Below are 13,607 nucleotides of genomic sequence, written 5' to 3' on the forward strand. Positions count from 1 at the left end.
GGTGATTTCTTACTTTTTTTTTATAGTTCTGTATTACTTATACCCTTACACCACTTTGTTTTGTTTTGTTTTTTCTCTTTTTGCTTTTAAATTAAAAAAAAAAAAAAAACCAGCATGGCACTGGGGAAAAAAAACAAACAATACCAGACCTGAGAATCAATGGAACTGATTAGAAGATGCAGAAACATCTGCAAACACACTCAGCTACCTTATGTTCAACAGGCCAAAAACTTTCACTGCAAGGAAGCCTTTTTAATAAATGATACTGGGAAAACTGGCTTTTCCCATGCTGAAGACTAATACTACACCCATATTTCTCACCATGCACTAAACTAAAATCAAAATGGATCAAAGACCTAAACATAAGACAGAAAAAATCTGCTGTAAGAGCGAATAGCTTATTGTTGAAGATATAAGTATAGGCCAACATTTTATGAACAAAACTCCAATCACACAGGAAATATTACAAAGAATCAACAAATGGGATCTCATCTTATTAAAAGCTTTTATGCAGCAAAAAAACAAAAAAGAGACAACCCAAGTGTGAAAAAAATCACTGCCAGCTCTTCCTCAACTAAAGAACGATTCCTAGAATATGTGAAGAATTTTAAAAAATTAAGACCCCCCCCCCAAATAGAAAGACTCAATCCAGAATGGGCATTTGAGATGAATGCACTTTTCAGATGAAATACAAATGATAAATAAATACATGAAAAAATGCTCAGCATCATCAGCAGAGACATGGTGCATGCAGGTAATCCCAACACTTGGGAGGCTAAGGCAGGAGGATTGTGGCAAGTTTGAGACCAACCTGGGTTACAAAGAGAGCTCAAGGCCAGCCTGAACTGCATAGTGAGACCTTGTCTCAAAAGGACAAATAAAAAATAAAAAGTCACAGGTCATTCAACAGATGCAAATTAAAACAACACTGAGAGTTCATCTCACTTCAGAAAAAATGGCTATTATCAAGAAATCAACCAGTAACAAACGTTGAGGAGAAATGTTGGAGAGGCCGTGCAGATAAAAAAAAAAAAAAAACCCTTCTCTACTTACTGGTGAGGATACAGACTGGAGTAACCACTGTGGAAGTCAGTGTGGAGATTCCTCCAAAACCGAAACTGGAGGTTCAATTCAACCACTTATTCACCATCTTGCTATCTTCCCTTATTTCTTTTGGGAAGATACCAAGTATCATACCACAGTGATACATGCACATCCATGTTTATAGGGACACGGTTTATAATGGTCAAATCTTGGAAACAGACCAAATGTCCATCAGCTGATGAAAGGATAAGGAAAAGTGTGGGGTTTTTATGCAATGAAGTACTACACTACCTTAAAGAAAGATAAATTTGAAACATTTCCAGGTAAATGGATGCCCCCTGAGCCCATACTCATTAAATGAAATGAATTCAACACACATATGTAAATCCTGCATTGTTTCTCTGGTGTGGGAAACCAAAAGTATAGGGAAGAACCAAAATGTATAACAGATAACTGTCAAACAGAAAATGTTCAAATGGGAAGGGGGACTAGGGAGCAACAAGGGGAAAAAGAAAGCAAAAAAATGAGAAAAGGAAAAATGTAAACAAAGTCTTCGTATAAATGAGGAGAAGTGAGGTTGAAGAGAGGTTGGGAAATGGAGGAAAAAAAGAATTGAGATAAACCATATACACACAACAATATTTTTGTGATGAATGTAGTCAGTATGTATATTTAAATGTACCAATAAACTTAAGCAGAGAATAAAAATGAAATAAACCTACACATTTATATAAAAAAATCAAAAAGTACCACTTTTACTCCTTAAAAATATACACAAAGGCTTTAAGAGTAAAGTAACATAACATACACAATCATTCTCCAACAAATCAGATGACAGTAACAAAAAAAGCATGCACATGTTTGTATACACATTAGTGACAAAAGGAGGAAGACGGGGACAGAGAGCAAGCAGGGTACCAAATTTTTCTCTCAATTGGTGAATATCCATAAAAGGTACTTCTACTGTTGTACTTTTGTTACAATTTTATAAACTTAAAACTATTTCAAAATAACTCATTAAAAATGAAAAAGTCATAGCACAGTTTATAAAAACTAGCATGCAGCCTCAAGAGAAATTATGTGGCCACTTGGACAACAGAAATCTCCTTGTATCAGGGGCTGGGGATTTAGCTCAGCGGCATAAGCACCTACCTGCCTTGCAAGCAGGTGATTGTGAGTTCAATCCCTGGTACCGGTTAAAAAGAAATCTTGTATCTCTCTTGGACTGAAGTTCATGAACAAATGTTTCTATTTCCACTCCCAACCAAGCTTTAAGGTCATACACTGTCTACAACTATTATCCAAAGTTTTAAACTTTTAGTGAGTTGGACGCATTCTCAAATAAAAGTACTATGAACATCAGCTATTAAAACATCCAGTGACTGGGCTAAAATTCAGGCAGCTTTTTTTTTTTTTTTAATAGGTACTGGGATCAAACTCATGACCACCTGCTTGCAAGGCAGGTGCTTATGCCACTGAGGTAAATCCCCAGCCCCCAGGCAGCTTTTTGATTTTGGCTGCTGAGAAATAGCTACTGCATTCCAATCTCTCCATCCATGTAGTGGAATCCAAAAAGCAGCTGGTGGCATCCTATAAGGTGATTAGAGGACAGAAGGCTGAGGATGGAGTTCCCAGCAGGGCACTGTCTAGCATTCCAACAGGCAGGACAAAAGGAAAAGACTGTTAACGGTTGACTCACTGTGTCAACCTGAGAAGTTTAGAAGTGTAAGCACTCAGCAGGAAGCCAGGGTCCTTGCTTTGTGCACATCCTCAACCTGCAGAACAGGAGGGTATGAAGATTTTGTGATTGCTACACCTTACACTGGCCCTGGGAGGGTGGTAGCCTGATTACAATATAAAGCAAGAGAAGAGCCTTGCTTCCCAACTCCGTTTGGCTCTTGTTCCTTTGCTGTTTGGTGTGGCCTGAAAGTACTGCACCTGTGCCATGCCATCCTGTCTTGGAGCAAACTGATTATGGAGTGAAACCTCCATAAACTGTGAGCTAAACTAACCTTTCCTTCATTGATTTTGGGTGTTGGGTATTTTGTCTCAGCAACTAAAGAAAAGTAACCAATAGAGAGACAGAATGTGACAATGAATGTACAATAAGTGCACAATTTTAGCTCTTTTTATTTCAAATCCAACCTCCAGTAACACTGGTCAAAGCAACACATTCCTTCCAAACCAGGCCCAAAACTGACAAAATCAACAGGAAAAACATCTTAGATGTTCACAAACCATGAAAGTAAACCAACTGTAAGTAAAATACACCCAAAATAGGTCAATGCAATAGCCAAAATATTTTGCAAATAAAAATGCAGAATTACAATAAACACCTTCTTAGATCAATTTTTTCACAAATGCATCAAAATGTACAGAATAAAAAGTGAAATCAGTTATCTTAAACTTTTCTAAACTGAGACTAATGAAAACAAATGTCTTTTTTAAATTTCAGAAATGTTAATAGACCACAGTCAAAATTTAACCCCAACATTCAACAACTAGTACTTCCTAGACTATCCAATCTTGTTACACATTTAAATTTCAATTACACCTTTCTGACACATACATAGGTATGAGAGCATAACCACTTTAATCTAGCATGAAGTTAGTGGCAGTTTATTATGTGACCACACTGTTTAGTACTGAGACCAAAAAAAAAAAAAAAAAAAATGTAAAAGTGACTACACTAAGACATGAACACACTGATGCTGTAAGATTAAACTATCCCGATCCAAAATTTAAAAATTAAAAATTTGGAGGATTATTTTCACTTCTAGGAGATACTTAAAAGGAACTGTTACTTTTTACAAAACTCGGGATATACAGTTTAGCATTCATTATTTGAATTCACTTATTTGTAAAACCAGGTTTTTTTTTTCAAGGTAACGCTGTTTAAAATATTCTCTACCCACGTTATTCTTTGGGATTGCTTTTTTCTTCTGTATTCAAAGGATAGACTACTAAGAACACTAGTGGTGGTATGTTAACCAGTTCATCCATTCAGCAACAGCCACTTCACTGGGCGTGGTGGCGCCAGCAGTAATCCCCGTACTCAGAAGGCTGACCTAGGAGGACAGGCTTGAGATTCTGAGCAGCCTTGCTATGTAATGAGTTCAAAACGAGCCTGAACTGTATAGTGAAACCTTCCCTTTAAAAACAAAACAAAACCAAAAAAGCCACCACTTTGCCCCTGCATTACAGTATCAGAATAATTTCCATAAGCAACACACACTCACAATCCAAAACACTCTTTACCCTAAAAAAGTGGATTTTTCAACGACTGATCCAAAAAGCATTAAATTAACCTCATGTATGTCTGAAATTCGGACTTGTGTCAGTGAGCGTTTTGAGGGGGTTATGGAATCCTAAGCTCCACACGTGGCTTTTCCACGCAAGTTTGAAAACCATTAGAGATGGCAGCACAAACGCACCGCAGCCCGGCCGCCCAGCACCCACCCCGCGGCCCGGCAGAGTCGGGCGGCGCCCGCGCCCCGGGACTCCCGTCCTCCCCCCCCCCCCGCCCACCCAGCCTCCCTCTCCTCACTTCTTCAAGTCGCTGCTGAAAAGGCCGAGGGCGCCCGCGGGGGAAATGGTCGCGGTCGCCTCCTGTCCCAGCTCTGCTGCCTCCCCTCCCCCAGACTGCTCACTGTACGTGAAGCTGTTGTTCGACATAGTCCCGGCCCCGCCGAGTCTCAGGCTCTGCCGCAGACTCTGTTCCGAAGAAGCGGAACAAAACTACTTCTCGCGCGGGCGCTTCCGGGTTCGTCACGGCCGCCCCTGCACTCCGGCCTGCGCATGCCCAGTGCGGGCGGTGCGCCGGTCTGACCGGCTGTCCTCCACGATTCCAAGGCCGCCGAGGCGGGGAGGAGTCAGGGGCACGTGGTTATGCAGTCTGCGCGCTCTACGGGGTTTACGCTGCCAAACTTTGTTTTACTAGTTAATCCTTGCAGTACAAAGCGGCTGCGTTCCTCAAGGGGAGTCGGCTGGGGCACACACGCATCTCGATTCTTTCCGCGTCCTCTTCTCTCTACGGAGACCTGGCGCCTTTTCCTGTTGTCCCGCACACGCTGGGCACTTTGATTCACGCATACTTCGGTCTCTCACTCTGGAGACTGTGACGGCGCTTGTTTCTCTTGGACCGTGGTCTACACTGCCGATCTACTTTCCAGGCCCTTCGCTCCCGCTCCTCACGCGCTGGTCCCCTCTGCTCCGCGCCGAGACACTCAGAGTTCCAGGCGAGTGGGGAAACGCTCGGAGAGACCTGCGCCGCCCCTTCCACTCCAGCATCCAGCTCCGGGAGTGCCTTCGGCCTGGGCGTGGGACCAGGAAGTGCGTGGTCCGCATTGGCCTCCCACGGGCCGAGGCGCACCTCACGGGGAGCCACGTGCAACTACCTGGGGTCGTCGCGCACCTTCGACCGCCCTACTGGCTAAGGGGATGGCACTCCACCACTCCCAGCACCTGGTTCCTCTTCCAAAGGCGTCAAAACCTGGAGCCCAGGACACCACGGCTGAAACAAGGGTCAGCCAAACCAGCACCTGGAAACCGAAATCCGACCCAGCCGGCAGCCTGAGACCACAATGTGAGCTCAAGCCCTTCCCAAGCCACACAGCTCGGTGGCACGCGCGGGACCGTGGCTCGAAGTGGGATCAGGATAATATTCTCCAGACTGTAGTCTGCTCAGAGCTGTTAAGATACTTCTCCACAAAGATTTTTCAATATTGATTCATTGATAGGATTTGACCTAAAACTAATTGATGATAGGCAGAGATGGTTTGTCTGTGTTACTCATTTAATAGTATAAGATGCTAAGTTTTTGTTGCATTATCTACAAAACAAAGGCATTTATGTGCATATATCCTAGAGAATTTCTGGCTTATGCCTGAGTCCATCTTGCTTGGTTTCGGAGCAAGAGAACATTTACAGGATATCCTAAAATATTTTCTAACATAGTTTTAGCACTCTACACCCTTACAGCAGGGTATAAGAGATCATCTTTCCTAACATACTCGTCAAATCTTGAGTTTCTAAAAACGTTTTATTTTCATCAATTTGATTTGTACTACTCATTTTTCTGCCGTGTGGTATGGGGAATTGAAGCCAGGACCTTCAAACTAAGCTACATCCTCAGCCCTATTTTATTTTGACGCAGTAATGTTCTGTAGTTTTGGCACTACATTCTCCAGACATCCCTAACACTTTCAATCCTCCTGGCTCAGCCTCCCAGAATACTGGGTTTACAAGTGTGTAGCACTGCCCCCAGTTTGTAATAAATTTTTAGTTTGATGATCATAATGAAATTAGTTACTTAAAATACAAGATATCTGCATTTAGTTGTCCAAACCTTAAGCACAAAACTTCCTTTTCAGTGAACTAAGCAAAATTAACTAGTACAATGATCTTGTCATAAATGTGTGTGTGTGTATATATATATATATAATATATATATATATATATTTTTTTTTTTTTTGCTTTTCCCTTCCTTTTTTCTCCATTCTCCCACCCCAGTTTCTCTTTCTTTGTGAAGCTTCTTCCCATGTTACAATATCTGTTGTTCATTTTGGATCTTACTTACTTTTTCAGCTTCTCACACTAAGGAAACAATATGATGTTTATACATGTGAGTCTGGTTTATTTCATTTATGAGTATGGTCTTGCATTGCTTCCATTTACCTACAAAAGTCTACAGTTTATCCTTCATTATGGCTGAGTTGTACTCCACTGTATAAAAAGACAACATCTTTTTTTTTAATCCATTACTCAGCTGATGGGCATTTAGGCTGTTTTCGAGATCTAACTATAATAAATTGTGCTGCTGTAAACATGGATATACATATATTGCTGTGGTATGATGCTTTTAATTCTAGGAAGATACCTAGAAGAGGAATAGCTATGTCAAATGAGACATAGATCTTAACCTAGATTTAGAGGCATCTTCACACTGATTTCCACAGTGGTTGCACCATTTTACTCTCCCACCAATGGTGGAGAAGTGTTCCTTTTTCCCCACAGTCCCTCTAGCACTTCTTATTCATTGGTTTCTTGATAATAGCTAATCTTTCCAGGGTAAGATGGAATTCATGTTGTTTAAACTTGCGTCTCTCAAATCACCAGTGATGTTTAACATTTTTTCTTATATTTATTTGCTGTTTGTATTTCTTCATCTAAGAAGTGTATATTCATCTCAGATGCCCATTTTTTGGATTGGGTCTTTAAATCTGGGTGGACTGATTTTTTTGAGTTCTTTATATGTTCTGTATAGTAATCCTTTGAGGAACAACTGGCAAACCATTTTCTCCCCGGTTGTGGGGTTTCTCTTCACTCTGTTGGTGGTTTGTCTTGCTGTGCAAAAGCTTTTCAATTGGGTAAGATCTCAGTTGTTGATTCTTTGTGATAGCTCCTATGCAATCAGGGTTTTGTTCATAAAGTCTTAGCCTATACCAGTGTCTTCTCATAGCTTTACCTACTATATCTTTAGCAGATTTAAGGTTTCTGTTTTAATATTAAGATCCTTGATCCATTCTGATTTTAGCTTAGTACGTGTTTAAAGATATGGGTCCAGTTTTAATCTTTGGCATGTGTATACAGAGCCAGTTTTTCCAGCACCATTTGTTAATGAGCTATCTTACTTCCAATAGTGTGTCTGCCATTGTTTCTGCACCTTCTAATCTGTTCCATTGATCTTTGGGGGTTTTTGTTTTTGGGGGTTTAGTTTTTGGTTTTGGTTTTTGGGTCTTGGGTTTTTTTGCCGGTACCACAGTGTATTTTTATCACAGTAGCTTTATAGTATAAATTCAGGTCAGGGATTGTGATGATCCCTGTATTGTCTTTGCCTCCCAGAATTGCCTTTGTATTCTAGTTCTCCTCTGATTCCAAATGAATTTTAGAATAGTGTTCGCTAATTCTGTGAAGTATGCTATTGGAATTTTGATAAGAATTGCATTAAATCTATGTAACAGTTTTTGACGTATGGTCATTTGGTTCTTCCTATCCAAGAAAAAGGAATGTCTTTCCATTTTCTGACATTCTCTTCAATTTCTTTTTTCAGGGTATTGTAATTTTCAATTTAGAGGTCTTTTACATCATTTGTTAGATAAATTCCTAGATGTTTCATTTTTCTGGATTCTATTGTGAAAAATATTATTTCCTAATTTCTCTCTCGGTGAATTTGTTATTCATATACAGGAAAGCTATGGATTTTTGAGTGTTGACTTTGTATCCATTTATACTACTGCACTTGCTTATTAAATCTAGCACTTTTTAGTAGAGTTCTTGGGGTCTTCTATTAGAATATCGTGTCATTTGCAAATAATGATACTTTATCTTTTTCTTTTCCTATTGGTATTCCTTTTATTTTTTTCTCTTGTCTAAGTGCTCTGGCTAATGTTTCCAGGACTACATTGAATAAGAATGGAGACATTAGACATTTTTGTCTTGTTCCTAATTTTAGAGAAAAAAATGATCAGTCATAAGTTGAGATAAAGACCATCTATTCCAATTTTCTGTAGAGTTTTTAATGTGACTGGGTGCTAAACTTTGTCAGAAACTTTTCTACATGTACTAAGATGATCATAGGATTATTGTCCGTAGCTCTATTAATATGGTGTATTACATTTATTGATTTACATATGTTGAACCATCCCTGCATCCCTGACATGACTCCCACTTGGTCATGGTGTAAAATTTTCTGGATGATTTGCATATCATGTTTGCCAACTCCTTATTTAGGAGTTTTACATCTGTGTTTGTAAGGAAGATCAACGTGTAATTCTCTTTGTAGTTGGGTCCTCCTAAGGACAGTTGGCTCCTTGGGACCAGTTGGGTCCCTCTGGTTTTAGGCTTTTTCAATATGTCATTTGGCAGAAACTGGCTGCCCCTAAAAATTCTCTGAGTTCCCTTTTACAGTCAGACCGTGAAATGGAACAGATGATTTGTTTTCTTTCTGGACCTAAGTGTCAAAGCCCCTTTTCTAAATCAGATCCTAGCTATATAGCTGTTGTTTACAGATTTGAACTTTCTCCCAGAAGACTTTGTACCCAGTGTCATATAGTGATGTAGGAGGGCTTTTGTTCCCTTCCAGCAGTCCTCTTTATTAGGACTTCTGATCAGGGTATCACCAATGTACTGTAGTAGTGCACAGTTGAGTTTCTTGTGGGGGAACTTGGCTAGGTCAGCTGCCAACGCTTCCCTGAACAGTGTAGGCAAGTGCTTGAATTCTTGTGAGAGATGCATCCAAGTGAGTTGTCCCTTTTGTCCTGTGTCAGGTCCTCCCATTCAAAAGTAAAAAGCAGTTGACTAGCAAGAGCTTTTCCTAGGCAGAAGAAAGCATAATTTAAATCCAGGCAGTTGAACCAGGTGACATCAGGAGGAAGTAGGCCCAGGAGGGAGTATGGGTTTGGAATCATTGTATGCAGAGTTACAGTGGCTGCACTGGCAATGCAGATTGTGCACTGCTGGGTCCCCATTAGGCTTTTTAACCAGCAATAGTGGAGTGTTCCAGGGTGACTGGCAGTCTACCAGCATTCCAGCTTGTTTCAACCTAGAGATTTTGGGCTCAATCCAAAGGCAGGCCTCCTGAGACATGTTTGGTGGTGACAGGAATAGCTCTCAGATTAAATCCAGTCATCAAGGGGGCATAGTTAATGACTAGGCCCAGGGGCAAGTCTTTTGTGCAAACATCTGGAAATGTGCTTTTAATGTCCCAGAATTACAGTCTGTGGGCATCTTTGTTTGATTGAGATGCCATTCTTCTTCTCAGGGCACAGTTAAAGTCAATATCAAGTCAGAGGTTGAGGGCTCGAGAGTAAAGGTGGCAGGTTTGTTCAGAGCAATTTTTGCTCTCAACTTTGACAGTAGATCTCAGCCCAGCAGAAGGACGGGCATTCAGGTATGTATAGAAATTATGTTTGATGAAATGTCCCCCAGCTTACAGGGTCAGCTCTGGAAAAACTTCTTTTCATTGGGGATGCCGGTAGCCCCAACTTTAGGAATTCTGAGAAGTCAAAGGATCAACAGGTTGGGTGACAGTGAAATATTTGACTCTGCTATCAACCATAAAAGTCACTGGTTTCCCTGGTCTTCATTGTGACCATAGGCTGTCTGGCCAAGTCTGATGAAGCCCAGTCTGGTTTAATAAGTGCCTTCAAAAAGTGAAAATAAGGTTTCAGGTTGCTGCTGTTTCAGGTTCTGATGCTTTGGGAGCCTGAACGACTTGCACTGGGCACATTGGTTTGGGGCCAGAGCATAGGGACGGTTGCCCTTCTTAGGTTGACTGGTTTTGCTGTTGACTGGTTTAGAACTCTTTTGGGAGAAGCTTTCCCAAAAATGCAACCAAGAGAACAGCCTGGTTACTTTTATGTTTTTGTTCTTCTCCCTCTTGATTTATAAAAACCTTTTGAGCTATCTGGAATAGCTAAGTAACATACATGCCAGCTGCTCAATCTTCTGAGTTTTCTTCCAGATGTCAGAGGAACATTGTACCATAAAAACTGAATTTATCATCTGTTGCTGAGGAACCTCAGGTTCAAATAGGGTATAGGTCTGTTAAGCCTCTCACAGTGTCTCATAGAATTGCATTTGACTTTCCTCTTTAGATAACATCAGCAATCTTAGACATGTTGATGGGCTTTCCTCCTCCCCTGCTTTTATCCCCACCAGAAGTGCATTTTGATATCTAGGCCGAAGCTATATGGCCAGCTTCAGTATCGTAGTCCCAATCAGGAAGGTTAGCAGGGAAAACTGTGCCTATCCAGGCTTCAGGATCATCAGCATCTTTTGGAACTTCCAGGCTCGACTTCTTTTCTTAATGCAGGCTTGCTCTTCAGTACTGAAGAGTCAAGAGAATTTGTCTCCAGTTTGCCCAAGTTGGCCAATGTGTCTGGAAGACTGAGGTGAGGTGTCCGACCACAGTCTGAGGCTTCTTAGAGTATGGTGCCATGTGCTTTTTCCAATTGGAAAATCACTGGAACTAAAAGGTTGATAGTAATAAGCAGTTGGTTGCTTTGGACCCTCTCTGCTGGGACATTCCCAGAGGGGCATGTGAAGGTGCCATGAGTGAAGTCAGCAATTGATCAGGCTCAGCTCAGGTGGCTCCTTAGTACCTGATGGTGGTGGCACAATTGGTGGGGGCAAAGCAGTGGAATCAGATAATGCAGGTGGTGGCTGGTCAGGAGCAGCAGCTGCCTTGGGGATCTGGTACATCCGTGTAGCTGCCCAGATACGGATGAATATTAGAAGGAGATAAGACTTCCTTATCGGGATTAGTGGACTAGACTGGGTAAATCTTAAGCCTTTGTCTTGGGTGCCTCTTTCATTGGTGAGGTCTGGCTCACTTAATCATCTTTGAGTAACAGGAAATTTCTCCTTTCTTGTCTGGCATGAGGCTGGAGCCATGGCAGAAGATTTCTGCACAGTTGCAGCCGTGAGTCAATGTAAGGGAATCGATCAGGATGGCCTCCAGGTGCAGGTCCAGAAAATTTGCCCCGGATTCGGAGAACAATTTCCACATTCAGGGTGCCCTCTGGTGGCCAAGCAGGGCACAAACATGACCAGTCTACTTTATAGAAAGCCTGAAGCCAGTGTAGTTTCATTTTTATCATTGTTCCACAATCTGCCAAAAAGCCTTTCTTGAGGCTTTCTATCATGCAGTGTAAAATAGTGGTTTACTCTGGCTTGCACCCATACTATCTTCCCGTGTTGTGTATTATGCCCTTGATTGGAGTTGCCAAAGCAGGTGGAGCCCTTCCCTGAAGGAAGGACCGCTAGATTGCCATGCCCCTTGCAGGGTCTTAGATGCGATTTAGCTAAGGAGGGTGTGAGCCTACCATTATATTATGTCGATCACCATGAAACTGCAGGTTAGGGCATAATCAAGCACTGCAACCAGTGCTTCCTAGTCTTGGTGCACAGTTTCAGCTCACTCTGGTTTGATTTCCTTCTCTGGAAAACTCTCCTCTAAGTCTATAGCGTTGGGGTTAAGAGAAGCCCTTGCTGGAAATTCTTTACTCTTCCTCTGAAGATCAAATGTTTAACCATGAGTTTCTAATTGTTCTACAGTATCTTGACCTCTTGCTGGGAAGAGATTTTATTAACAAAATTGAAGACAATTCTCAAATTCAAGCCAAGACCAAAATTGATTTTATTTGCTAGGACTACACCTAGTCTCCCTGACCAAATTAGCCAACAGGTAAATCCTGCTATATGATATAAGGGGGTACCTGGTAGGACAAATTCAGCTACACCAGTAATTACAAGACTAAAAGACCCCAACCAATTTCCTGATCTAAAGGAATATCTATCTAGTTTTGATCTACAATCCTCATGTTGAACACCTGGAAGAGAAGATCAGTGATACTAGCGTAGTAGTGGGAGCAGTGAGCTGCATCCTGGATGGAAGCATGTCTTTAATTTTAATGACATTTACCTAAAGCAAATTTAACTTACAACAAATGTTTCAAAAATGCAAAGAGAAGAACAATTGCTGAATTCAAATGAAACAGCTGTTTACAAATTGGACAGAGAGATGAACAACAAATACATACAAGACAATTTGTTTACAGAATCAGAGTGCACTCGTTATATTTTTGCCAAATTGAATTATAATAACTTTTAAATTTGTAATTATAAATAAACTAGTTGAAACTTTTCTGTAGGTCAATTAATAGAGGTTTCTTATAATAAGAATTTAGAAGGAATAAAAACCCTTTAATCTATAATCTATATTTTTTATTTGTATTTTGTCTTAAGAATACTGGCATCATTAGTGTCTTTTTTCCTTTATATAGCTTACAGCTCAGTAGTCTCTACACATTCAATCATCTACTTAGAACTTCTTTTCTTGTAACAACATTCCTGGGATATCTCACTCCAAGACTTTGGAAAATTTGAGTTTATATTATCCACTTATGTAGAGGTTTTTTCCTTCTAATAGCATTTATCGGATCTTTCTGTAAGACTTAACAAATAGTTATCTAAAGAAATTATAAATATTTAGGCCATTCAGAAACTAACAGCAATTTCAGGTAGAGGCATATGCCTGATTTTAATTAGTAAAGATTTCATTGGCCAGGCTACAGGCTCTGGGGGTGTTCTATGGCTTCCCTTCAACTGCTGTCGGGCAGTACCCATTGGCCCCCAACTCAGGAGTATGTGAGTGGTGATGGGAAAAGCAGAAAGCAGCCTGTTCTTACACTTTGGGCTTTTAATAGTCCCTTTGAGAATGTGTAGGTACCTAGATTGACTTATTCTGATTTGCATTTTCTCCAGTCTTTCAAACAGAATCAGTCTCTCCCCAAACACCTTGATGCTGGTGAATATCTTTGTAAAGACCTCTGTTCCTGGTAAGTCAGCTCTTCCCACAAAGCCTCTGCTTTGGCATGGAAGCCTCTGTGGAAGTGCTTTGTTTCTCCTGTGTCTAAAACAGAGGCTGTGGACTATGAACTCTATAAATGGGGTTAGAACTGAGTGATAAATTCCAAGTTGAGAAAATCTCAAGAGAAATAATTTTTCCTCTATGATGTGCACGTTTAAGATTTTTTCCGACTCTCTCCCAATTATCAGAC

At 40.8% G+C, this 13,607-nt stretch overlaps 1 protein-coding gene across 3 annotated transcripts in view; it reads right to left on the minus strand.

Moving 5' to 3' along the window:
• The window catches only part of Ap3b1 (adaptor related protein complex 3 subunit beta 1), a 259,442-nt gene extending 254,610 nt beyond the window's left edge, over positions 1 to 4,832 (minus strand). For 2 of the 3 annotated variants that reach the window (XR_010050584.1, XM_063258393.1), the window contains exon 1: positions 4,592 to 4,832. Coding sequence is in view for 2 of the 3 variants with exons in the window: in XM_063258393.1 (XP_063114463.1) it covers positions 4,592 to 4,719 (128 nt within the window). In the remaining variant the exon portion in view is untranslated. The remainder of the gene's footprint in view (positions 1 to 4,591) is intronic. The other variant, XM_063258392.1, reaches the window with a different exon arrangement.
• Between the last annotated feature and the right edge of the window lie 8,775 nt (positions 4,833 to 13,607).

This window comes from Cavia porcellus, unplaced genomic scaffold, assembly GCF_034190915.1.
Source record: "Cavia porcellus strain 051 isolate PalLab524CR breed Dunkin Hartley unplaced genomic scaffold, mCavPor4.1 scaffold_11, whole genome shotgun sequence".
Taxonomy (NCBI): domain Eukaryota; kingdom Metazoa; phylum Chordata; class Mammalia; order Rodentia; family Caviidae; genus Cavia; species Cavia porcellus.